Consider the following 27,000-nt stretch of genomic DNA (forward strand, 5'->3'; position numbering starts at 1 on the left):
TCTACCCACATTGAATTGGCCACCAATCTACATTTCCATTATTAAGCAGATCTTATATACCATGCTGGATATTTTCCATTTTTCCCTTCAGATCTACTCTCTCCTCTTTTCTATCCTCCTCTGTGGACTGTCCTTCATTGACTGTAGAACAGTAAGAAACAAGAGTATTGCCATGAAATTTTAAATTTCCAATAGTTGAAATTTTCAAGTAAAAGGGAAATACTTCTTGTAATTCATTTTGCTTTTATTTATTCTATGTCACCATTATTGGCCTGCTGTTAAACTAATTAAAGTATCGTAAACAAATCTCATGTTTAAAATGTAGGCTTACAGGGGCATCCCAGGTCCCTAGAAATTCTTCACAAACTCAAGTTAAAGCAAATTTAAACAGCTACAACATGCTAGCTGTAACAAACAGCCCATAATCACTTTGATGGTACAGCATGAGGTGTAATCACTTCCTTTGAGAGCTATCCCAACAACCAATGATGGAGATGTCACAAATCACACTTCCCACGTATTCAGAGCTACTGCCATTTTGCACATTTTATTACACTCTAAAAATAGGAAAACTAACTCTCCTCCTTGCAGTCATTCTATGCATTTTGAAAACAATGCATTAGGAAAGAAGAAATAAAGAGCCAAAGGCTTTCAGTCACTACATTTCATTGCAAGGATGGTGCCCTTTATTCAGGCAACATGTGGAGCCCTTCCTGTCTGCCAAGGACTAGGTCATTTGCTGGCCTTGCAAAAGCAGTGAACAAGGAAATGTTTCTGCTTTCATGAAGCTTACAGAAGACTGGGAAGACAAATGTTAAATAAAGCAATTATAATGTGAATGATGATATAAGGGTATATAGGGTACGGTGGGAGAATAATCATGGGATCTTAACCTAGTCTATTAGTCATAACTATGATGATGATATAACTCACCATTCAAGCTGAATACTTTTCAGAGTGAAAGGTGGTGCCAATAACAAATATGCTGGGACAATAAGAACTATCCAGGAAATCCAGGATGTAGGTCAACCTGGTCATACCTGATATTCAGCTTTTCTCACCCATAGAATAAATTCATGTAATATTTTAAGTCTTGAGCCTAACACAATACTCTGTACACTACAGAATCTCAGCTGTATACATGTAAATGGAACATTTTAAAATTATAAACTTCCAAATAATATATAAACTCTACAAAATCCTTGCATCCTTTTCGGGGATTATGAATACATGAGATATTGTATAAATACTTGCTTGTGTGGTTACAATGAAGAAAAAGGAAAGGAGTTCTTCCTTTTTGTCATATTTTTAGTCCCAGCATTTCAGAGCAATTTATAAGATTCTACTGCACAGCTAATGCTATCTAGTGCATGCATATATTTTTAATGAACTCATACACAAAACAATGCATTATCAGGACAATACTGTACCAATATATTTTCCACTTGTCAGATGGCATCCAAAGATTATCTTTATCTGAACATATTTTGCACTTTCTGGCCCCCATGCCTTTGTTTTTAAGTTATACTTCACCTGGAGAGACTTCTACACTTCCCATTTGTCTGAAAAATTCCTATTAATTTTTAAGCCCCATTTCCTCACCTAAAAAAAAAAAATAAACCTTGCCCACTTTACGTCATTGTGACTGCTCCTCTTTCTGAACACATGCTATGGGAGCCAAATGGCACAGTGGAAAGAACTCAGAGAAATCTGTGCTCCATCACAGATGGCAATGCTGGGGCAACTCTTTACCAATACGGGACTTCCTCTTCTTATCCATGAGAGAGAGATTAAAATAATTTGAAGTGATATTAAGAATTATTGTTCTATGTGTGGTGATGGATGCTAACTAGACTGATTGCGGTGGTCATTTTGCAATATATACATCTTTCAAATCATTATGTTGCACACCTGAAAGTAATTTAAAGTTATGTATCAATTATATCTTGATTACAAATAATAAATAAAAAAGAATTATTGCTAACTGGGTGTGTTAATGTTATTGTGGTCATGTATTTTAAGTAATATTTATCTTTTAGAGATGCTACTAAAATTTATAGATGAAATAATTTTATGTGGAATTTGCTTGAAAATAGTATGGAGAAGGCAGGGGGGGTGGCAAAGTGATACAGATGAGGCATTAATTGATAATTTTTGAACTTGCATTATGGGGTTCATAATACTATCCTGCCTGCTTTTTAATATGTGTGAAATTTTCCATAATAAAAAGATTTTTTAAATGTTCTAAAGTTCTTTCCAGTTCTAAATCTCCATAATTCTATGTTCAATATGAATGTTATGTTCAGTTAGCAATCAACTACATACTCCCTTGTGATACTTCTTGTCATTTTACTATTTTTTGCTAGTATTTCATATGAGTATGCCCTATTTCTTTGACTACACTAAGACATTTCTTAGACAATGGCCTAGCTTTGGTATATTTGAATTTCCTTTATTATATCTAGAAAATCAGTAAACCTACAACTGATTAATGAGAGACCTGAAGGACCAGATTCAAATATGATTTGAAATGAATTAAGGACACAAGGTAAGACTTTTTCTGAAAAACAACCTTAGAGATTAATTAGAGATTAATATTAACACACACCACTTGCAACTTACTACAAATGTTGAATTAAACCTTCTCTGGAAATACATAGAGCTAATGGCTATTTTATATTATGTTCGAGAGAGATATGTTTTATTAAAAAATTTTTTGACAGCTTAGAGCATTTTAGAAATAAATTATGGAATTGTTCACTATATTGTGTTGGGAAAAAAAATCCAAGAGTACTAATAAGCTTATTTCTCTGGAAGATGAAGAATTTAAATCAGTCTATCACTGATATTTATGTACAAACTTTGCACACAAACTATTTAGCCTGCAGCATCTACCACTGCCCCAGACAGATTCAGATCAGAAGGCCCAGTTCCTCCCCATGAATTTTAATAGAATGTACTCGCAGCTGAGGATTGGCCAGCATTTCTAAGTGGTGATGAATGAGAAGACAGATGGGCCCTTGGAGTAACAGAAGGCCAAGTCTTCAAAGGTGGCCGCAGCCTACCTTCTCTGACAACATCAGCATACTCACTCTCGATCTATAACTAGGCAAGCCACATCATTTTCTTCAGCAATAATGTTAGCTGATCTGACATCCTCACTGCAGACAGAAACAGGGAAGTCAATTTTCCACAGTTAGAAATTAAACATCCATTTTTATTAGAGAATCTACTTTTTTATGAAACACCATCACTTAAACCTTCCAAAGACTGCTTTTTTTTTTTAAACATCATAACGTATACTCTATCCCTTTCCAAAAAACGATTGGAAATGTGTCCCAATAAAGGTTACATATGCAAGAATTCAGACAAGATAACTGCACTGGGAACAGAGAGGAATCAGTGACTGTGACTGTCTATGGATCTCCTTCTGGGCTTTGTGTCAGCCAAAATAAAATACCTCTCCTGTGATCAAGTGGGAATTGCTAATTATAAGCAGCCAAAACTGAAATTAACGGATCAAAAAAATTTACTGGGAAAGCATTCAAGTAATTAACATAGAATAAAAAAAATCAAGAATAAAGCCCAAAGAAAGTGTTTTGAATACCATATCACCCAATGATTTAAATAAACATGAAAATAATTTCATAAAGCCTAAGATGTACATTTTCCACTAAAATCTCTGAAATCAGAGCATGTCCTACAATTGATGATGAATCACAGTGTAATTAATAGGACTGTCTTTCTCAAGGGTACATAATATAATTGGCGCATCTCACAACTGATATCCTAGATACAATGAATTATGACATATGATCTAATGACGGTAAACTTAATGACCTAAAGGATACCAATACGCCAAGCACTGGGTAAAGTATTTCTTTAGAGACCTTTATTTGTATTAGTTTCCTCCTCTATAAGTTACAAACAAAAGATACTGAAAAATGGTACACCCAGATGGTACCCAGTGCTGTGAGATTCAGTCAAGGTAACTGGGAGGAACAAGGAGATTGAGACTGCTCTAAGCAACTTCATCAAAAATGGCATCACACAAAGTATATATAGTTCCTTCTTCTTCCCTTAGTGATGGAATAGGAAAAACTTGGTGACCCATTTCTCATTCCAAAGAAGTCCCTTATCCACATAGCTAACATCCAGGGTCCTTCTGATATAACTCATAGTTTCTCCCAAATTTACAGGGTCCTTGCTAGAAGACATTAGTAAAAACATTCCAGCTTGATGAGCTTTTGAGCTGAGAGCTGGGTAGCCTGTACTCAACTTGTATGTGTGTAGACATCTATATCTATATGTAGAGATAGATATACATATACACATACGTATGCATATGCATATGATCTTAGATATGAGCCAATTTGATTTGTGAGTTCAGAAAAACAAAGGTATGGCATCCCTTTCACTTGTCAGTGTCAAGACTGACTAGGAATATTCTCTGCAAACACTTTATAAATATTAGGGTTTATAAATACATATATGTTTCTTTCATAATAACTGTATAAGTGCCATGGATAAATTTTTGCCCATAAAATGTTGCAAGAACTCTTGGGACTAATTGTCAAGTCCCAGAAATACACAGACTATAAGGAATATTGAGTCACCATCAGTGGCCCTAAAAAGTGATAGCAAAGAAATGCACAAAAATGTAAAAATATTTGTATCCAATGCTCCTTTTCCTTGATTTTAGCTTTATGCTTCCAAATGCCTGGGGAATTGGGTATCTATATTAAATATAAATTCCCATGTTTCTCATGGGAAAACACTATAATTGGCTGGCTGCAACATATAGCATAAATTATTTCAGGTCCAGCAAAATCAGACAGTGTATTTCTTTCAAGAGCTTTTTGACTCTTATGGTGCATTTATAAAGTTCTCTGCACTTTCAAACTTCAGTTGTTTTTTTTTTTTTTGAAGGTATGAGAAAAATAATCTAGTAATGTTAAGAACAAATACATTGAAGTTTTGAATAACAATATTACATAATTATATTACATGAACCTATTCATATTGTTACAACCAAAAAAATTTAAAAAGACAATTTCCCTGTTGTTGAAACAAGTTAATTACGAGCTAGAAAATGGGAAAAAACATTTTAGCTTGTCATTAAATTCCATTTTTAAAAATAACCATAATCTAATTTACTAAGTTTAAACAGTTTTTCCTTTAAAAATAAGAGCTTCATTATTTTTAAATAATCAAATTTGTCTCCCAGTAATTTATGAACACCTTTTCTTTGCTCTATACTTAATATCATCACATACAAATCAGCAAAACTGGCACATCATGACAAAAATTTAAAGAAAGAAAATGAACAGAAATAATACTCGTTTTTTTAAATGTTGGTGTTTTTTCTAGTTTTAGAAATCTTGGTATTTTAAAGAGTGTAATCACACCACATAAATTTTCTTTAGATGATGTGCGGAAGAAACTGATTGAGAATGCAGGAGTAACTGTAGGGAGAAACATTTTCATCACTGATATGCTTTAGAACTACCCAAATGAATTACATTGAGGGTAGTCAAATAAAATAGATCGCCCCACCACACTCACTGCATAGAAAGTGGTTAAGTTTGACATAAGACATGTTGGATGTTTTGAAAACAAATATTGTACTGAATTTAGTTTCTCAGGAAAAAATAAATTACTTTGTTGAAAAAAAAGAATACTCGTTTCTATAAGTACAAATTTAAATAAAAACCATTTAGTAATAACATAAAGTTTAAGTGATGTCTCAACTAATTTCAAGTAGTCCTTTAAAAACATACGTAACTCCAAAAAAGTATTGCTCAAAACTCTACACTTGATCTTAGTCAAAAGGCCAAGAAGCAATTCAAAACTCTAATTTGATCTTTTATAAGTTATTTATTTTTTTTTAAGATTTTTATTTATTTATTTGACAAAGAGAGACACAGTAAGAGAGGAACACAAGCAGAGGGAGTGGGGGAGGGAGAAGCAGGCTTCCTGCAGAGCGGGGAGCCCGACGTGGGGCTGGATCTCAGGACCCTGGGATCACGACCTGAGCCGAAGGCAGACGCCCAATGAGTGAGCCACTCAGTTGCCCCTAAAGTCATTTATATTTAAGAAAATGTGTTGTTTTTTTTTTTAACTTGAGGTTGTTTTCTGAGTCCCAGGAAGTACACAGTGTCTCCTGATACATTTTTTGATCTTTATAAATATTTCTTCCATAAGTTAGATCAAGAGTAGATAAACTCATCCATCAAAAGACGTAAGGTTCAGGTAGAAGTTTCATACACACTATTTTGAGTTGTTTCTAAAACTTGCAAAATAAGCTGATAAAAATTCTTTAGAAAATATTGCTTTTGGCATAATGATTTTAAAGCACACAAAATATGTAGTCATTATTCGATAATTTTTTATGAAGGGGAAAATGGCAATATTTCAAAACTTGGAAATACAAAAACTTATTCTTAAAGGAAAATTATAATTCTCATGTCTTTAGTCTCTTTCTTTTTTTTATTATGTTATGTTAATCACCATACATTACATCATTAGTTTTTGATGTAGTGTTTTTAGTCTCTTTCTTTGACACTCTTTGCAACTAAAGATTCTAATAGAACACCAATTTTATTTTCACTAGCAAATTTAAGCTTTCCCCATTTCTTTCCTGTTCAAAATTAGTCCCCTTATTTCATGCATAACAATGAAATTTTTAGGGGCGCGCCTGGGTGGCTTAGTTGGTTAAGTATCTGCCTTCGGCTCAGGTCATGATCTCAGGGTCTTGGGATCGAGTCCTGCCATTGGGTTCCCTGCTCAGCGGGGAGCCTGCTTCTCCCTCTCCCTCTGCCTGCCTCGCTGCTTACTTGTGCTCTCTCTCTCTGTCAAATAAATAAAATCTTAAAAAAAAAAGAAGAAAGGAGAACAAAACTTTCTTTTAAAAAAATGAAATTTTTAGTATCCAGCTTAAAATTTTTGTTTAATTTCTGAATATTAGCTGATATTAATTTGGTAGCTCAATTTGACATCTCTAAAGGAGTAGTTGCACATGCAAAGCATTCAAAGAATTATTTACGTATGGTACAGAAATTCACAGATTTACCTGATAAGAGCTTTTTCTCCAAAGTATTCTCCTTTCTGCAGTGTTTTTATCAGTTGTGGTTGATCATGGCCCTCTGTGCTCTGGGTGACTTTTACCTAAACGATGTTAAACAATTAAAAAGAGAGGGGGCAAAAAAAGAAAAAAATGAGAATCTGAACACATATCCATTCAACCAGACCCTTTGGATCTATAAAAATTTGACTGAAATAAGGAAATAGACAAGCCTTTGCTTTAACTTTGTAGTAGTTAGGACAATCTTGCTACAGTCAACTCATTTGGAGGGACCGAGAAATCCTGTGATTTAACACAACCAAATGACTCCCCATCTGTAAGAGAAAGATTCTCCATTCAAATCCTACCTCTCAAAGTTAAAATTTTTTATGTGAACCCAGCGATTCCTTCCTAGAGATATTCAAGGCAAATAATATGGTCCTGTGGGAACTTCTATTATTTCAAAATCCAAAGAGAGTTGACAAAATAATCAAGAATAAGGCTAAGTGTCAGGAGTTTTGAATCTGGTGTCCATGATTGACTTGTTGAATCCCTTTACCCTCTAAAACTGGATGCAAAATGTGGATCTGGAGAAGGGTCATAACTTTCATGGGTGTCTCAGTGTGACCCATGGCCCAGGAGAGTTTAAGAATTCCCACGGCAGAACTGAACAAAAACGTCAAATATTCCTGTTTGTGGCTAGAATTACGCCAATTCAACATAATAACGAGGGTTGTTTTGTGTTGGTTAGACATTTTGATTAGCATTTACCAAAGTTGCAATGAATTAAAATTTTAAAAAACAATAAATGTAATTTGTTTATTAGTCGGAATGCTTTCAAAGCATGGGGCAGGTTGGGGAGAAATGATAAAAAGTGTTTCTGAGTGTTGAAGAGTTTCTGAGGTTTGAAACTATTTTGTTAATCTTGTTTTCCTTCACTGGGTGCCCAGGTCAAAGTTCAACCACAAGTCAATTTACAAAGGGTAGTGCCTGACTCTCTGATGACAAACTTTTCCATGGAAGAAAGAACATCTGTAAAATCCAGGCAGGTTATAGATGTAGGTGCTCAAGCTTCACTCTGTCATTCAATATTTCACTAATGCCTTTTATCTCTGAGGAACATTGTAGAGATTCAACATAAACTGGTAACATGTTATCCACTCAGTATCTAAGTAAAGAAAAAGATCTACTGTATATATACTGGCATAATATTTTCCTCAGCATCTAAACCAACTTGTGCTATGATATATGAATTGAAGTTTGGAGCCATATTGTTCTATAGCATCATTGCTGGCCACTGTTGTCCTCAACTGCCGAGTTCATTCTCCCCACACTTGTCACATTCATTGGATGGAAAAACTTTCCAGCCTGATCTTGGACCCTTGGGCTGATTGAGAATCTCAGATAAAAGAGATCTTAGAAAGAATCTAGTTATTTTATGCACAATGAAGAGAGGTCCAAAGAAAGTCAAGCGACATGCCTAGGATCACTAAGAAGTTACTGTCTCAGCTAGTACCCATCACAGGTCTCTTGCACCCCCAAACTCGGTGTTCAGACCAAACCTCACAGGACTCTTCTGAACAGAAGCTCCTTCACCTGTTCAGTGCAGAGATTTTCCATAGCATTAGTTCCCAAACTAATGGGAACTGACCTTTAGATTTACTTTAAGTAAGTTGTAATTAATATTTACCTTTCCTTTTGCTAAGATGAAGAAAGTACTTCCTTCCTCGCCCTCTCTAATAATGTAATCTCCTTTGTCATAGTATTCCTATTGGGATGAGAGAGAAAGAAAAGGTTAAATCCAGTGGAGACATATAGATGAAGCATAAATGAAATTGAACTCTTCGTGTCTCTGAAATGAGCATCCTATGCCTCTTTCTTTTATTTGTTGCTTACTGTCACTGTAATCTTCTCGAACATTGCAGTCATAAGCTGTAGAAAAAGTACAGAGACTTTTGTTTTATTATGTGCATTTATGTTTATCTTTCCCAGAGAAAATTCACCTGGAAGACTCACTTTCAGGCATGGCAACTAAAGAACATGAAGAGAAATGAGAGCAAAACAATAATCACTGATATACAGGGAGCTTTCACCTAAATAATCTAAATACAAGCTGTTCAGTGATCTGTAATAGTCTGAATCTGGGTCTAGAGTTTAGAAAAAGATTATCTAATACACTGAAAATATTAGCCCTAGTGGACAGTAGGAATATCAGCCTCAATTTCTAATTCCTTGAAGAGCAAATGCTGGGAAAATCCTACCTACATAGTAAGTAGCTCTTGCATATGGATTCTTTTAAAAAATTTATCATCATAAAAGATCAACATTAGAACTTTTCACATGTAAATTGCATTCTTCCATGTAGGTTTATCCTCATGAAATCTCAAATTTTCACTTATTTCTTTGTTTCCCTCATGTATGTGTCTGTAATCAGAGAATTCTTGGGAAGGGAAAAGTAATTCATCCATTTGTCAGACCAAAAGAGCATTTCAGTCTCTTAGAAAACAAAAGATGGATTAAACTGTCCACCTCTACTTTACTTTAACATTGTCTCAAAGTCAGAGAACCAAAATGGATCTCTTAATTATTTATACAAATAAAAATGGGCCTGTTTAATTTATTTAAAAAGGCATAATTAACAACATAATAGCTCTCTCTTATTTTTCTTTTAGATTTGAAAATAAAATCCAAACAAAACTACTTTTGTGTCTGCTATATTTCAATGCCCTTTTTGGTCATTTATGCTTAAAACCTATTTACATTTTTGAAATAAATATGACTCCCAATACAAATAAACATACCCTTTATTTACAGAGCACTATGTACATTTTGTAAGACATTTCAACATCTCATGGAAAGGAGCATAATATCTTAGGGGAGAAAGTCCTTTGAAGCCAAACAGATGTAGATTCAAATCCCAATTCTGCTTTGAATTTCACATCCATCAACCCATAAAGTTCAAATAAGAACATTTACCTTCAAAGATTTAGAGAAGCACATTAGTTTTCTATTGCCACTATAGCAAATAACCACACATTTCTTAGTGGCTTCCAATAACACTCATTTATTATCTCACAGTTTCTGTGTGTCAGAGTCCAGGGTCACCTGGATTTTTCTCAAGGGTCTCCCAAGACTGAACTCAAAGCGTCAGTCAGGCAGGCTGTGTTCCCTTCTGGAGGCTCTGGGGGAAAAGCCACTTTCAAGCTTCATCAGGCTGTTGGCAGAATTCAGTTTCTAGGATAGGGTCTCACTTCCATGCTGGCTGTCAGCCCCTTAATTCCTAGAGACCTCTCTGAGGTCCTTGCACAGAGCCCCTGTGCTTCATAACCAACAATGGCTCATCAAATTCTGCTTAGACTTGAAAGCTCCCTGACTTCCACTTCTGCTGCATCTCTCTGACTCTAGCCAGAGAAAATTCTCTGCTTTTAAGGGCTCATGTAAATATATTCATCCCACCTAGATAATCCAGAATAGTCTCCTTATTTTAAGGTCCTGAACCTTAATTACATCTGCCCAGTCTCTTTGGCCATGTAACATAACATATTCACAACATTCCAGGGATTAGGACATTTTTGGGGGGTCCATTCTGCCTACCACAATAAGCCAATTAAAGACCATGTTTTGACGCATTAAAAGCATCTGAAACACAGTAAATACTCAATTAATGATTGCCATGTTGAGGAGGAAGATGATTATGTTTTGCTTAACTGTTACTTAAATTTTCTATGCCTAAGTTTACTTTTCTATTGAATTAAAATGGCATGACCTACCACACCTAATATTGAGATAGTGTATCTAAAGCAACTTGTAGCACATTTGATAAACATTGGGCACCTGGTGACTGAATTCCTGTGAAAGAGACTGTGAACTGGTCATCAAAGCCTTCCACATTATACATGGCTGTCCTGGTTGATTGCACTCCTCAGCCTCTCTGTTAGTTGTAGCATGTGATTAAATTCTAGCTAAAAGAACCTGAGCTATGTGATGGGTGCCTTCCCCGGGCAAGGTCCATGAGCTGTTTCAGGCATGTGTCTTCATAGAGAGATCTTGGGAGAAGGATCATCTATGCCTTAGCTTGAGTTCCTGAATGACTTCAGGTAGCCACCTGGGACTACCTTCCCTGGACTGTTATGTAAGCAAGAGACAAATCTCTACTTTATTTGGAAAATGATATTTTTAGTTTCTTTTATCCCAGTTTGCTTACTCCAACTCTCTATTCTCTCCTGTTTTATCTTTATCACAAACATTCATCACACAGAAGCTTAATTTTACAGTTGAGATGACTATGAGCCTTGGTTTTTGAGTGACCCCACTACACAGTTCAGCATTTTCATTATGCAGCTACCGTTCAATTCTCTTTCACTGGGACTGCTGGTGTCCTGTTAGATGTCCCTGTTACAGTTTGTTCTATAGTCTCTCCTGTTCCTACCCCAATCTCAGTCCCCACCACTACCTACATGGAACAGAAAGAACATGGAGAATTTCCAAAGTGCTGGTAGGCTGTTCTTCAGTTATTATAAAGCCTTCAGTGTGTGTAGATGTGTGGCTCTAATTCCTTTCAGTCAGAGAGGCTAAAGGGAAGCTTGAAAGGGAACACTGAAAAAGAGCTTTATTGTTTCTTAAGGGGCAAACTTCCTAGTGGTATTTTTCCTAGGGATGGTTCTTTGTCACCCAAAACCATGGGAGGAAGATAAATAATACCTCCCAATGGGTTGACAGTAACTTCACAGATCAGAAAGGCTGTGGATGTAGGTCAGACCAAAAATATATAGTGGTAAGTACAGGCTATGATGCTAGACTGGCCAGTGTTTGTCGACTGGGGAGTGAAGCCAGTCTAGCCAGGGTGGTCACCAAGACCAAAAAGAGAAATGCAAACAGTGTGGTTATTGTCCTGTGGTTACACGGCAAAGGGGTCCCTTATAGGACCAAGAAGCCATGGATCCTATTCTCTGGAACAATGATTTTCAAGTATTTTTTACTCTTACAGTGAAAAATACATTTTACATGTATACCCAAACATACCTATTCAAGCATGCACACATATAAACATTTTATAAAATTGAAACATATTTAAGTAATACTTGTACTTACTACTCTGATATTTTAAAAAAATGTTCTTCCAAATTAATTTCCTGATCTACTAATGAATTGTGACCCAGAGTCTGAAAAAGATATTTTAAAAGAAGATGTGTAGAAACCCTGAGAGTAGTTACTTGGTATATAGCAAAAGGGAAAACTAAGGGAATCGATCCCAGGGCAGACTAAGAGGTAGAGGTCAGAAGAAAACTATACAAACAGCAGTAGCTAAAGATACAAACAGCTGTAAAGAAAATGCTCATTCTGTGATATCTAGAAAATGCTAGAGCCTGAATGCCTATAAATAGTATATATAAACCAGAAGAAAACCCCAAGGTGATGGAGAACAAAGACAAAGAAGCAAGCCCATAGCTTCCTTAAAGTCTTTAGTGTGTGGCTAGAAATCTTCATTACAAAGAAGTATTGATGATACACAATCAGATGCGTGATACATACACACACGCACGCGCACACACACACACACACACACACACACACACTCCTGGAATCATGTGACTATGTACCTAAGTTGGTTGTTTAAAAAACTGTATACAATTATTTGGGTTGTTACCAACAATTTTTTGCTTGACCAAGTATGGTAGTTAAACACCTTAGAAATTTTAAAGCAAAGACATCTGGATCAGGTGGACCCTCATCAACCATTCAGGCAAAATTTAGTATCTGATTGCTTATTTCCAAGGAACTAGAGCCTACAAAATGAAAACCAACAGAAATCCCTCTAACTTGGGTGAGCCAACTGTTTAGAATTCTGCTACTGAAACACTGAAAGAGCCTGTAGAGATCTGGCCGACACACCCTTATTTTGTAGATAAGAAAACCCTGATGCCTACCATAGTTAATTGACAGCTTCTAGTGACAGAGCTTGACCATAAACACTAATCTCCACACTTTGGACTAGTGAACTTTCTATGACACCCAGCTGCCCCACCTTTAGCTAACTGGTCCATAGGCAAAATCCACAATTATCTCAACTTTCTTATGACTTTGGATGTAATCATTAAAATGAGAAAACACTCTGGCTTATGCAGGTGTTAGCAGGAACTGTAAGAAAGAAAACTAGATTTTTAAAAAATTATGAAAAATGGAAAACTCCTGAATAAAGAGACAGACTATGGCAAACTCTAAACATATGTATTCTATTCATAACTTTAAACTAGTGCTTCTCAAATTCTAATAAGCATAAGAATTGCATCAAGTGTTGAAGTGTGCATTTCTGGGCCGATACCCCAGAGTTTCTGATCCAGTAAGTGCGAGGTGGTACCTGGGCATCTGCCTTTCGAGCAGCAGCACAGGTGATGTGGGTAAGGGCAACAACCTTCCACAGGACCCCACCGCTACCCCATTCCTACTATGCCTTCAGTTTCATGAAAGATGGCATGTCAGAGTCACAGGGCAGAGGGTCACTGGGTCACGTACCAAAGCTCTGTAACAAAGAGTGAGGTGACGTTTTGGTCAACCACCATCAAATCCTGTGCTTCCTGTGTGTGGGAACAGAAACTCCTCCCACTTTTGTGCTCCATACTGCACAATTGCAGAATTCACCTGATCATTTTCATTACCATTAACACTTACACTACATTCGGAATCTGTATCATGCTTCATGATGTTCACTAGTTAACCCTTGAATGTGTTAGTACTGCTTTCCCATCAGAACACAAGAAAAGGCTTAAAGGGGATGTCTCTGCCTCTAGAACTGCATGTGCTGGGTGATCTAAGCTAAAGCAAGAAATGCTATCAGAATACTGAGCAATTGAAGCCATGGGTCTAGATGTTAAGGAGTCAGAGTCTTCACAAACACTCCAGATCAATGGCTTGGTGATGGGAAATTCCAGTATCCCTTCCCCGCCCCCACACAAAAATTAAAAACCTCCCAAATCAATTCCTAAACAGCATGCCAGATTCAGCCTGTTTTTCTCAAAGATTATGGAGCCAGTTTGGGGGACGGGGCAGCTGGTCCTGGAACTCAGCGGGCGTTCTGTTATAACTCCAATGCATTAGTGATTGGCTGTTGTCAGGACCCTGTTGATGGGTCATTAGTCCAAGCTATGCTGGTAAATTATGTGTTTTTCTTAGCACTACCTAGATCCCATTACTCCCTTGCTAATCACTTTTGCATTTGAGACTTTTCACGCGCTATAGAGACACATTTGTTTGCCAGGTTTGAATAAAGGGCCCTTCATAAACTGTGCTGCTGTCTGCAAATGCTGAGATATAATAAAGCCTTTCTAGGGTGTTTTAAAAGATGAGAACTTCCAAACTCAAATTGTGTGTTAATTAATACTGGATTTGCACCTCCATCTACACATTCTGTAGCTATTGCCTGTGGCTGCAATAAATATGTCTAATTTACCATTTATTTTTAATGATACTAAATTTTAATATTTGCTGTCAGCATGGAATTCCCCTCTGGTGAATCTACTCTATTAGTATTATATTAAAAACAGATTTCCTCAGTATACAAAAAAAATATAGGGCTACCCCAGCTTTAAAACACACACACACACACACACACACACACTCTCTCAGAAATTAGGATGAATTATTAATTTGTAACATCTGTGATTGGGTTATGTTACGTTGGGAAAACCCCAAGAGATGCAGGGCAAGCAGTCCTCTTGAAAATAACTTCATATTTGAACAGTCTAGGAACACAAGGCCAGGCACTGTCATCATGGCCTGTCCTTGATAAACTGCTGGATAGGTTCCATGAATTGTAAATGGAAACATTACTGGTGTCACTTACACTTAAGGATAAAATGGTCAGTGCTCCTTCTCAAGAGATATTAGTTTACATTGTATATTGTGATTGACAGAGGCATGAATCTGTCAACAATCAGTCTTGGAGGGATTTTTATATCTCCCACTGAGAATAGCTTTGTAAAAGCTTAAAGTTGGCATGTGACTTCTTTACTGTTACTTACCTCCTTTAAATTCCGTAAAAGCCATTTTGGTTTCCCCCCCAACAAAAATCAGAGAGAAATTACTTGTGTTGAATTTTAATCTCTGAAATCTGAAGAGGTTTTCATATAACGCATATCATTAGAATCTAAGGTACACATTATAAAAGCTTTATTCACAAAAAGACTTGACTAGTTTTGGACTAGAACCAACCATCTGGATGATACCTCGTATGAGTTTTTGAACACATTCCAATATGCTGTCTCCCCAAGTCCATGTGAGGTGGTCTAAGGTTTTTCACAACAGAAAAAGGCTCCTGGTCTCTGTAAACTGGCAACCTACCCTCTTTTCCTTGTTACTCATTTACAGTGCTAATAACAACCAGATTCTACAGTCTTTTAATGAAATGTATTTTTTCCTTTATAATTTCTTACCACTTCCAAGCAGTCGATGATCTTGGTTAGTTTATCTTCAGGTAAATTCTTCAGCAAGGATACACTTCAAAATTAAAAAGAAACCTTTAGTTATTGTCCTGAATTAAACTATAAATATGCACCTATATGTAGTTCAAAAAAACTTTACCTTCACCTAAAAAAATATAATGCACTTAATTTTTCCAAAGTAAACCTCCAAAATATGTAACACATAAACAACTGAATTTCAAATGCATTGAAATTATAAAACCACATATAATCACAGATATTTATTATAGGCAAATACATAAAGATAGTAAGATGCCATAAAGAGAAAAAAATAAATTTTTTTCTGTTTGGGGAAAAAAAAAACACTTTATATTTGTTGTTGGTTTTCAGAGTGAATCACATCCAGAAATGTGTTTCCCTCCACATCTCAGTATCTCTTTTTTTAGCATGAGTGAGGAGCTCTGCTTCCAGAGGAGGATCAGATTTTCATCTAAATCCTTGTAATTAAATAAAGGCTGAATCCAGGGGGGGATGTAGGAATTAGCATGGAAATCATCTTTGATTATTAGTCATACTGTACTGTCTTTTAAAATTAATGGTAGCCAGGGGCATGTAATTGGAACATTTTTACAGATAATGATATGCAAAGAATGAAATAGAATACTGGAAATTATTATGTGAAAAAAAAAATCAGGGGCGCCTGGGTGGCTCAGTCAGTTAAGTATCTGGCTTCAGCTCAGGTCATGATCCCAGGGTGCTGGGATCGAACCCCAGGTCTTCATCCATCCCCATCTATCCAGCTCCCTGCTCAGCGGAGAGTCGGCTTCTCCCTCTCCCTCTGCCCTCCCCCCCAACCCCCGGCTCATGTTCACACTCTCTCAAATAAATAAAATCTTTAAAAAAAATCACTATGGACTCTGAGAAACAAACTGAGGGTTCTAGAGGGGAGGGGGGTGGGGGGGCGGGTTAGCCCGGTGATGGGTATTGAGGAAGGCACGTACTGCAGGGAGCACTGGGTGTTGTACAAGAACAATGAGTCGTGGATCAGTACATCGAAAACTAATGATGTATTGTATGGTGACTAACATAACATAATAAAATAAAATTTAAAAAAATAATAATAAAAATTAGAAATTCCACTCAGTATGATTAACCAAATGATTAAATTATTCTTTTAGAGAAATTTCTCTTCTACCTTACCCATTTTTACTCAGGACTGTTGAGATAAATACTTCTTTCGTTCCATCTAAAATTTGACACCTCTAAGGAAAAAAAATGATGCTACTCCAAAAATACATGATTGGATCTAATTTTTGAAAAGATAGCTAGCTCTACACTGACTCTTGCATGTGCACACAGGGAGGCACGTAGCCAAGGAGACGTAGATGAGAATGTTCATAACCCAATCATTTGTAATTGTGAAACACTAGAGCACGCCCCAATTGGAGAACAGCTAAACACACTGTAGTAGAGTCAGATAACCAAACTCTACAACAGGAGAAATGGCTGAACTAACCAGATGGATGAAATAGTAAAAAATACTGAGTAAAAAATTAAGTCACAAAAGTAACATCGTTTGCTTTATTTTTAAGTTCAAAAATAGGTTAAATCAAACTATAGTATAGAAGCTATATAAGCTTGAGTATATAGACCACTCCCAAGAAGAGGCATGTGGGAGGCTGGGAAATGAATGGGGAGCATGCGAGAACAACAATCAAAGTTGTTAATGTTCCAATTGTTAGGCTGGGCAGTAAGTAGCTTGATGACACTCATTTTGTTATTATGTTTTATAACTTACATATGTACTATATACCTTTTATACATATATTACATACTTCATAATAAAAAGATGTAAATGGAAAAAGAGCTTATTGTATATTATGAAACAAAAAGAAATGTCTTTCTCTAATCTACCTTCCTATGAATGAAAAGGTAAAAGGTAACCAAAACTTGTCATTGATTAACATACGCTCATTGTGAAAGTTCTGCTTCTGGTCCAAACTGGGATCTATAATGTTGGTGAAAATTCTCTCCTGTAAACCTGTCACCCTTGGGGATTAGTGAGGAAATTGATATGAGGAAAAATCTTTAGTCTGTTTCCCTTCCATAAAGAAAGAGATAGGTTTTTCTGGGTTGCCACTGAACCCACGATGTTTAGGGCCTAGCAATAAGAATTTGTTAAATGAATGCATGAATGAGATAACAAAAGGAAGAAAAAAGGAAAGAAGGTTTATGTACTAGTAAATTCTCTGAGCTCCTTCTACTAAGACAGAACACTCTAGACTCCAAGGGAATGAAATGCAGTATCTAGTGGCTCAAGTTTTATCTCATGCATTCAGATGCAATTCACAAGCACTGGTTGATTTATTTATCCCCTCTTGGTCCTTGCATGAGTGTAGTTCATTCGCTTTTAGTGCTGGTCTGTGTTGCTCAGTTGTTGGATTTTTAGACTACCTAGACCTGGACAGGCCCCACAACACGTTAGCTGAGGTGCTGGTTTGCATTTCAGTAAGGCACTTGCTTATCGCTACTGTCGCTTTTTGCCAGGAGTCAGTGTTATCTCTGGGAGGGTAAATCAGCAAGATTCTATAGGAAAACCCTTAACACCTACAATGTTCTATTGATTAACAATGTGTTTATTTACTATTTATTGAGTCCTTACTATATACTAGGCACTGTACAGCTCGAAAATCATTGACTTTGCAGGCTAGTTATGCAAGATAAACTCACTATATCTAAAAAGAGCTTACAATTATCATTATTGTTATTATTATCACTTACCATAGGTAACATTTCATTACAGTATGTTCTACGGCTTTAGAGACTGTCAAATCTCTCACAAAGAAACACAGAAATAGTTTAAATAAAGAGCTTACATTCTCCAAAAAATATATTTTTATATTCATAACTGGATTTTTCAGTGAGATAGGTATTTGTTTCTCTATGAATTGATGCATCCAAATTTGGGGCAAGGGTACAAAATAGCTCACAAAATTTGTTCCAAGGATCCGTGTCATCATGACAAGCATAGTAACATTTCTGGCAAGTTAATTTGCTACAAATAATAATAATTTAGAACATGGGGTGGTTATACAAATGAGACAAAATGTCTCAGGTAAAGCAATTACAGATAGTAAAATAAATTAATTTTAATATTATTCTAACCAAGGCATTATTAGGAAGATTATCTTTTGCTATCCACTTCCAAATTATAGGATGTCTTTCAAAGTCAACTGAGCAACCCAGGTGAATATTTTAGGATTTTTTTGCACATTCTTCTATACTGCATCCAGTGACTCTGTCAATACAAGGGCAAAATCAGTGAAAGGAATAAATCAGTGTGCAAGGCTAACTGGAATTAAATGTAATTTTTTTACATAGTGGCATTTACTGCAAGGGAATACTTTTGTTCTTGTGGTTTAGTCATGTGGAAAATGCTTAAATGAGAAAAGCTATAGTAAAATAATTATTGTGATAAAACCAACATATCCACAATTTGGCTACACCATCTTCTACTCTTTCCACCAATGTGTTATTCTTACCTTCTGAGGAAGTTTCTGTACTGTTCATCTCTAGCTTGAGCTGTCCTTCTCATTATATTCTGGAATACCTCTCGATCTAGTGCCCAAGTTTTAACATTGGTAATAGCTTTAGAAAAATCAAGAAAATAATAAAATATTGTTTAGCCCCACATTAAGAAAACATTCCAAAATATTAATCAATAAATTTTTCATATATTCTCATAAAATGATATTTCTTGGAAAATGCATTATTTGACATGCAAATGGAAGGAAGTAGTGACAGAAATAGTGGGTAATTTTATAAAATCATCTTTGGCTTTGAAATGAACCATGATTTGGAAGTGAGTAGCAAAAGATTTCCTCTCTAATTATGTTTTGCTTAGGATGATATCAAAATTAGTTTGCAATTCCTAATTACATACTACATCATCAGGATGTATTTCAGATTTGTGCTGTGATACAAGAGAAAACCAGCAGCTTGTAGCTAGATCAGAGAGTGAAGAATTCACAAGTCGATAATTGGAAGTTAAAGATCTCTCAGTGTATGAGTATGTTTTTATGTCTTTTTATGTTGTTCAGACATTGTAGCTAATGAGAGCTAATATATTTTAAGGATCTCTATGGTTACTTTTGTATAAAGTGCATACAAATCATTTTCATGGAGATTATGCAAGACAGCTTTTGAGGCAATTTTTTTTATAGGAAAGACATGGAAAGCAAGAATAAAATCTAAAAAGGAAGAAGAGCAGAAGCCGCAGCTCTAAAAGATCTAGATGAAATTATAATTGTAATTTTTTTTTAAAAAAAGAAGTAATGAGAGTCTATAAAATAAATCAAACTCCAAAGCTTTGGTTTACCAAACTTTAGAGTGAATTAGATTTATCTTGACATACTTGTTAAAAATACAGATGCCTAGGCTCCATTGCCAAAGATTCTGATTTAGGTTTGGAGTGAAGCCCCAGAATCTGCATTTTTATCAAATCCTGCAGCAATTCTGAGATGCTTCAGCCAGTCCTAGACACTGAGAAACACACGTAATTAATTTCTGCCCAAGATTACCATGAATAAAGTCAATAAAAACAGAAGCCCTTAAACTAATCCCAAAAGTCACTCAGGAAAACTCTCGTCAATTAATTCACATCCCTTTTGATATTTATATACTCTCCTTGGTTTCATTAATTTTTCTGGTTTATAATATGATCAGAACATCATGGAGAATGAAAAGCAAACATTCTGGATGAGCCAAAGGCAGATGTTTACATAGTAAAAAAAAAAAAGTGAAGTGGCAATTAAAGCAAATATTGCAATAATTCAACAATATGAAGCCATTTTCATATTTTATATGCAGGTACCTGATAGAAATGTTCTCTTAATTTGAATTGTTTAGACAAGGACTTTCAATATAAATCCTGTAAGCACAGCATTTCTATCACACATGGGGCACATTGGGAGACAAAAATACTCAGCAGGCAATAGTGACTCAGATTGTCATAAACATTGGGTAATAATTCAAAAATACAACATTTCATCCCCTGTTACCTTTCACGGAGGCAGTTCTTGTACAGTTGTATAAAATGGCTAGCTCCCCAAATGTGGTCCACATAGGGATGGATGATAGAAATTTCTCCCCTTGGAACACCTCTAGTCGGCCCTCTATCAGTCAGAGTTAAAGAAAAACATAAACACAATCAAAACCCATCTGGATTCCATAAATTAAAAAATAAGACAATCAGAAAGTACACAAAGCATACCGGCAAGATGTCTTATGATTCTCATTATGATATTGTGGTCGAGAGTGTAGACTGAAAGCAACTTGGCCATATCAGCTGATCATCTTGAAAGAAAGAGTTACCTACTCTGCCGGAGGTTTTTTGTCAGTAATGGGAATACTACTAGTGATATTTACTTCATAGAGTTGTTGTGAGAATTAAATACGTTAATATAGGTAGGGAACTTAGAATAATGGCTAACACATAGTAAATGCTATATTAGTGTTAGCTATTGTTAATATTATTATCATTATTACAAAGTTCTTTCCCTGAAGCGGTGGATGGCAAGTGTTATATTTAAAAATCATTCTACCCCATGAAAATGTAGCACACAAAACTATTTCTCTTGTGCAAGGAACACAACAATCCCTGTATGTCTTGAAAACACAGCAGAGCTGTTCATACTAACAGAAGGACTAACTTGTCCTAACTGAGAAATGCACTGGTTCTGGAGTCTGACTGCCTGGATCTGACCAATCACTGGCTGTGTAACCTTGGTTAAGTAATTCACTACACCACCACTGTGGTCTAAAATCTCAATCATTGAAATGAATTAATAAATGGAAGTTGCTAAGAAAAGTGCTTGAGAAAAAAAATATCAAGAGAATTAGAAGACAAGCCACAGATTGGGAGAAAATATTTTTGCAAAAGACACATCTGATAAAAGAATGTTTTCCAAAATATACAAAGAACTCTTAGAACTCAACAAAAAGAAAACAAACAATCTGATTTAAAAATGGGCCAAAGAGCTTAACAGACACTCATCAAGAAAGATATACAGATGGCAAATCAACATATGAAATGATGATCCACATCATATGTCATCAGAGAAATGCAAATTAGAACAACAATAAAATGCCACCACATGCCTAGTAGAATGACAAAAATCTGGAACACTGATAACACCAAATGTTAGTGAAGATGTGGAGCGACAGGAACTCTCCTACATTGCTGATGGAAACACAAAATGGGACAGTTACTTTGGAAGATGGTGTGGCAATTTCTTACAAAATTAAATGCAGCAATTGCCCTCTTTAGTATTTACCCCAAGTTCAAAACTCAGATCCATACAAAAACCTGAACACAGATGTTTATAGCAGTTTTATTTATAACTCCCAACACTTAGAAATGCCCGAGATGTCCTTCAGTGGATGAACGATAAACTGTGGTACCTCCAGACAATGGGATATTACTCAGTGTTTATAATGAAATGAGCTATCAAGCCATGAAAAGACAAGGAGGAACCTTAAGTGCATACTATTAAGTGAAAGAAGTCAATTTGAAAGGGCTGACATACTCTATGATTCCAGCAATATGACATTCTGGAAAAGGGAAAATGATGGAGAAAATAAAAAGATTAATGGTTGTCAGGGACAGGGTTGGGGGAGATGAACAGGTAGAGCACAAAGAATTTTTAGGGCAGTGAAAAACACTCTGCATGGTATTATAACGATGGATACATGTCATTATACATTTGCCTAAACCCATAGAAGGTGCAACATCAAGAGTGAACCCTATGGTAAATTATGGACTTTGATGCTTTATCAATATAGGTTCACCCTTGGTTAAAAAAAAAAAAAGTACCATTCTGGTGAGTGATGTTGATAACAGTGGAAGCTATGCATGTGTGGGGACAGGAGAGTATGGAAAATCTCTGTATCTCCCTCTCAATTTTGTTGCAAACCTAAAACTGCTCTAAAAAAAGTTACGTCTTATAAAAATGAGAAAGAGTGCCCGACACTACTCTTTATCTAGGCAAGAGCTGGGGGAAGGGAGAGAAGCATACTCCTCACAATTCTTTCGGCCTGGCGATTCTCTTTTCCTTTCCCTTCGAACAAGGGCAAATAGAACCTTACCTAGCAAACAGTCATATACTAAAAAGACCTACATTCTTGAGGAAGAAAAATGGTGGGGTTATTCTCTTTCCCTTGAAGAATTATTATTTCCTTCTCCTAATTCACTGCTAAGCAGCTCTCTCCAGCCATCCATTCACCAAATCGGATTTGAGTACCTGTGTTATACTAGGAACTGGTCCAGCGGCCAGAGAGACAGCATGGACAAAGCACAAAAGATACTTATTCTGATGGAACTTAAATTGTAGTGAGAAATAAACTGTTTTGGCTCCAAATCCTACAGATATAATATGAAATTTAATAATTTCTCATTACAACTAAATTCTATTCCATTGAAACCATTTAGCGGTACTGCTGAGTTATCTCATGGATCGTCATGCATTTCAAGTTTTTTTCCTAATTGATTATGACTCATGGTACTTGAGCAATACTGAAGAATTATATGGAATATCAGAAGTTTAAGCTAAATATGCTTTTATTATGGGCTATTCATGCCATATATTATAGAGGGGAGATTTTTAATTAATTTGCTCAATCAATTACATCAGGCAAGTCAGTCCTTAGATAACACCGTAATTAATTCAATTAAGAAACTGTCCAATTTTCAGTGCCATGTGTACTCTAGCCCTGATTTCTACGACTGTTATTGAGACTGGTTTCTGTCCTAACTCTTCTCTGCCCTAGCCTTTCATCAGAGTCACTGGCAAGGAACATGATGGGCTGACATGAGTTTCTCATCCTTTCCTAGCACATTCCATAAAAATTTGTTGGGTTAATGATGTATCTTTTCTTGTCTTAATTTCTGCTGTTGCTAAAGCAGAAGTGAAATGGCCAAGAGAAAAGCTGAAAGAGGGGGAAATTGCTCTGGATTGTCTGTCCCTAAAAACTGGAAGGCTGGCTAAATTCAGACTATAATTCATTTCCTGGGTAGAATAATTACTTGAGAATGACTGTATAATTTTAAGGGTGTCTACAAAGATGTTTATGGCATATAAACACCAATATTTATGAAATTAGCGTGTCTGAAGAATCAAAGTGTATGAAAACAATCTTTCATATGGTTATAAATAGAATAATACATGTTTATTAATTTGCTTGGATAGGCAACTTCTGCCCCACACCTAAGGCCCTAGGGAAACAAGGATCATAAAAGCATTCTTAGATTGCCAGGAATTAGCAGTAGAAAATAAAAGGCCACAGCAAATCTGAATTTACCACTCCATCTGGGCAAGCCACTTTAACTTTCTTCCTATAACTCAAAAAAGTAGGGGATTCAGAATTTGACAAGATGTTCAATAAGCATATGTCCTGTTCAGATCATTTCTTGCTTCTCTATCTAAAATGATTTTTTGAGTACCACTATAAGGCATGTACTTGATATGCTTTGAGAAATCATTTGCCTATCTAATTTTTAAAATCTATCCAGCATATAAATATGTTCCTTATAAGCATCTATGTAGAAAACCATTTAAATGGTTCTAAAAACACCAGTGTTAATCTTAAGGCATTCCATTTGATTCCTATGTGCTTACATGTACCTAAATTATCTTTTGAAGTCATTCGTATACAACCAAGTATTTCACAGAACCTGGTACAACAACCTAAAAATGTCAACAGAAGCAGTGATATTTTGAATAGAAACACCTTTTTGCAGTTGTTGAGTAAGTGGCACTGTGATTAAAAGTACTGACTCAAGTCAGATTGCCTACATTTGCATTCTACCTCCACCACTTAGGAGCTTTGTGGCCTTTCTTAGGTTACTTAACCTCTCTGTGACAGAGTCCACGTTAGGAATATGGAGAAAATAGCACTTGCCTAACGGAGTTGGTGAGACGATGAAATGAGATCTCTCCATTAAGTGCATAAAAAGCATTCAGTAAATATTATCACCAGTATGATTAGATCAACAATGTTACTATTTCATGAACTCAGATTCTGTTACGTTTTGTATAAACAGAGCAATTGGTTTTGCATTTTTATAAATATTTGCAAAAAATAATAAGACAATAGGCAAAATATTTGTTATATGATAACTGGAAAAATCTGTGAAACCCACCTGCTAGTACAAAGATATGGTTTCCTGGTTCTCCTTGCTTAATAATGTAACTCCCTTGCTGGTAGTTCCTCCCATACATGCATTCCACCATGTCTTTGATCTGCTGAGGATCCAGTCTCTTTAGAAACTGATTTTTATTAAGGGCCTCTGTAATGAGCTTCTTCTCACTGGCGTAATGGAAAAGAGATGTTAAGTTACATGAACGAAAGCATGTTTTGCTATTTAGATTTACTTCATTTAGATTCCTGATATTACCACCTACGTACTTACAACTTTCCCGGGAGAGACAAATTTTTTTCCAGCCCCACCAGCACTGACCCTTATAATTACCATACTTCACGTGTAAAACCTTTGAAAATATTTTTGAATAATTTTCTGTAATTGGTATTACATCAATTTTATTATCACTCCTAGCTGTCATCATCACAAATGTAGCATCTCTCAAGATCTCTAGGTTAACATAAATAATATTAATATTAATAATAACAATGGATACATGATTTTTTAGATAGAAAGAAAATCTGGTTGGTTGGTAGAAGGTGTATTTAAGAGACTACCACACAGTACTCATTTATTCATGTATACTTGCATGCATAATGCCTATAGAAGTTATTTTATACTTTATTTAGTCTTCACCACTATCCTCTGAGATAATTACTATTCCTACTTTCTGGACAAACAGACTAAAAAGTAAGAAGCAACTTAATCCCCCTAGGATTTAAATCTAAGTCTGTGAGTCTGAAGACTGTATATCTATTGCCTCTTCTGAGCTAACGAAGTCAGCTCCGTTGGGACTCGCTAGATTTGACCAGAAACAGAGGGTGATGGTGGTAGACTGGGTTCACCTAGGTTTTGACCCTCAGGATGTCTAGACTAGACAGAAAATGTATTTCCAATCTCATAACCCAAATCCAAGGCCCTCTTGTTGATAGTCCTCAAACATTCTGTTTTCTTTTGGAAAAGAAGTAGCTCAAAATAACCCAATCTTCATTACCATAAATTTCAAAGGTTTTAATTAACATACTTTATATGTAGCTATCATAGAATTATTGAGCTGGCAGAAAAGTGGCCTTGTGGGCTAAGTCAGAATCTCTGCACAACATATTTGCTTTCAGTCAAATTCAGTGTGATTTCTAAAATAGGGTTTTTTCTCTGTATCTTTCATTCAAACTCTTTCCCATCACTACCTTTACTGTTTCAAAACTTGAGATATTTTCCTACACAGAAAGTTCTCAAATGTAAAGTAAAACTTCATGGATTGGATACTTCCTTCATGACCCTATCCATCAGATCATTAGGCTATGTGAAGAAAACAGAATGAAGAAATTCCTCCTGCTCTACAGTGATTCCATCATCCTCAGAGCCACACAAACTCTTTGAGTACCTTGAGAACTTATTTCCTCCTGCAACTATCACCAAATCTTGTCATTTCTCTTTAGAAAAAAATCACTGTTACTCATTTCAATTTCTATTTTCAAGCATGTCACCACAGTCCAAGAAAAAAACTTAGGTCTGGACAACATTAATAGCTTCTTTTCAGCATTTCAGCTTCTAGCCTCTTTCCCCTGTAGTCTACTTTATATTTTAATATCAGATTATTCTTGCTAAAAAACTGACTTCATCCTGATCTCATTTTCCACTCATCTGCTAAAGCCAATAATTCATTCAGTTAATATATACTGAGAAGATACTTTGGTTACATGTTCTTCTCAGAGCAAGCAGTAGAACTGTGAACAATGCCAAAAATCCCCAGCTTTCATGGGCCTTTCATGCTCTCCTAACATTCCAGCCAGTGTTTCATCAATGCCCACATAGACTAATTTCCCAAAATATGTTCCAAGAAATGCTCTTCCTTTATAAGCAAAAGTGTGCTGAGTTTGAACAATTTTGGAAATTCACAATGCATACTTTCAGAGTTCAAAGAAATCTTCCAGTAAACAAATCTCTTAAACCAATGTTTCCAAACCTCAATGTCTTTTTTATTTATTTCTTCTTTTGGCTTAACTTCCATGAACATTCCATGGAAGTAGTCTGAAAACCCTTTTGCCCATAGAAGAAAAGCAACATCCCACAATCTGGTATTCACCATTTCCCACCACATCACTCCACTCCATCCATCCAGTACCTACTTGCTAAAACAAATCCTTTGCTTCAGATAGGCTGGTATCCTCATTGTCTCCTATGCCTGCCAGCTTTCTCTTTAGGCTTAGTCCTTGTTTTCTCCTCTAACTTAATTTCTTCTTCCCTCAATTGGCTCAAACCTTATAATTCTCCCTTTATGATCTAGTCAACCCTGCCCAGATGCTGTAGCTCACACAATC

At 35.9% G+C, this 27,000-nt stretch overlaps 1 protein-coding gene across 1 annotated transcript in view; it reads right to left on the minus strand.

Annotated features, from left to right (window-relative positions):
• PRKG2 (protein kinase cGMP-dependent 2) overlaps positions 1-27,000 on the minus strand; it is a 108,046-nt gene that overhangs the window by 45,086 nt on the left and 35,960 nt on the right. The window contains exons 3-9 of the mRNA XM_027598907.2: positions 24,680-24,846; positions 20,541-20,654; positions 19,023-19,128; positions 15,493-15,556; positions 8,754-8,831; positions 7,073-7,167; positions 3,093-3,161 (exon numbers count right to left, since the gene is read on the minus strand). Coding sequence (XP_027454708.1) covers positions 3,093-3,161; positions 7,073-7,167; positions 8,754-8,831; positions 15,493-15,556; positions 19,023-19,128; positions 20,541-20,654; positions 24,680-24,846 — 693 coding nt within the window. The remainder of the gene's footprint in view (positions 1-3,092; positions 3,162-7,072; positions 7,168-8,753; positions 8,832-15,492; positions 15,557-19,022; positions 19,129-20,540; positions 20,655-24,679; positions 24,847-27,000) is intronic.

Source organism: Zalophus californianus, chromosome 2 (assembly GCF_009762305.2).
Source record: "Zalophus californianus isolate mZalCal1 chromosome 2, mZalCal1.pri.v2, whole genome shotgun sequence".
NCBI classification, from domain to species: domain Eukaryota; kingdom Metazoa; phylum Chordata; class Mammalia; order Carnivora; family Otariidae; genus Zalophus; species Zalophus californianus.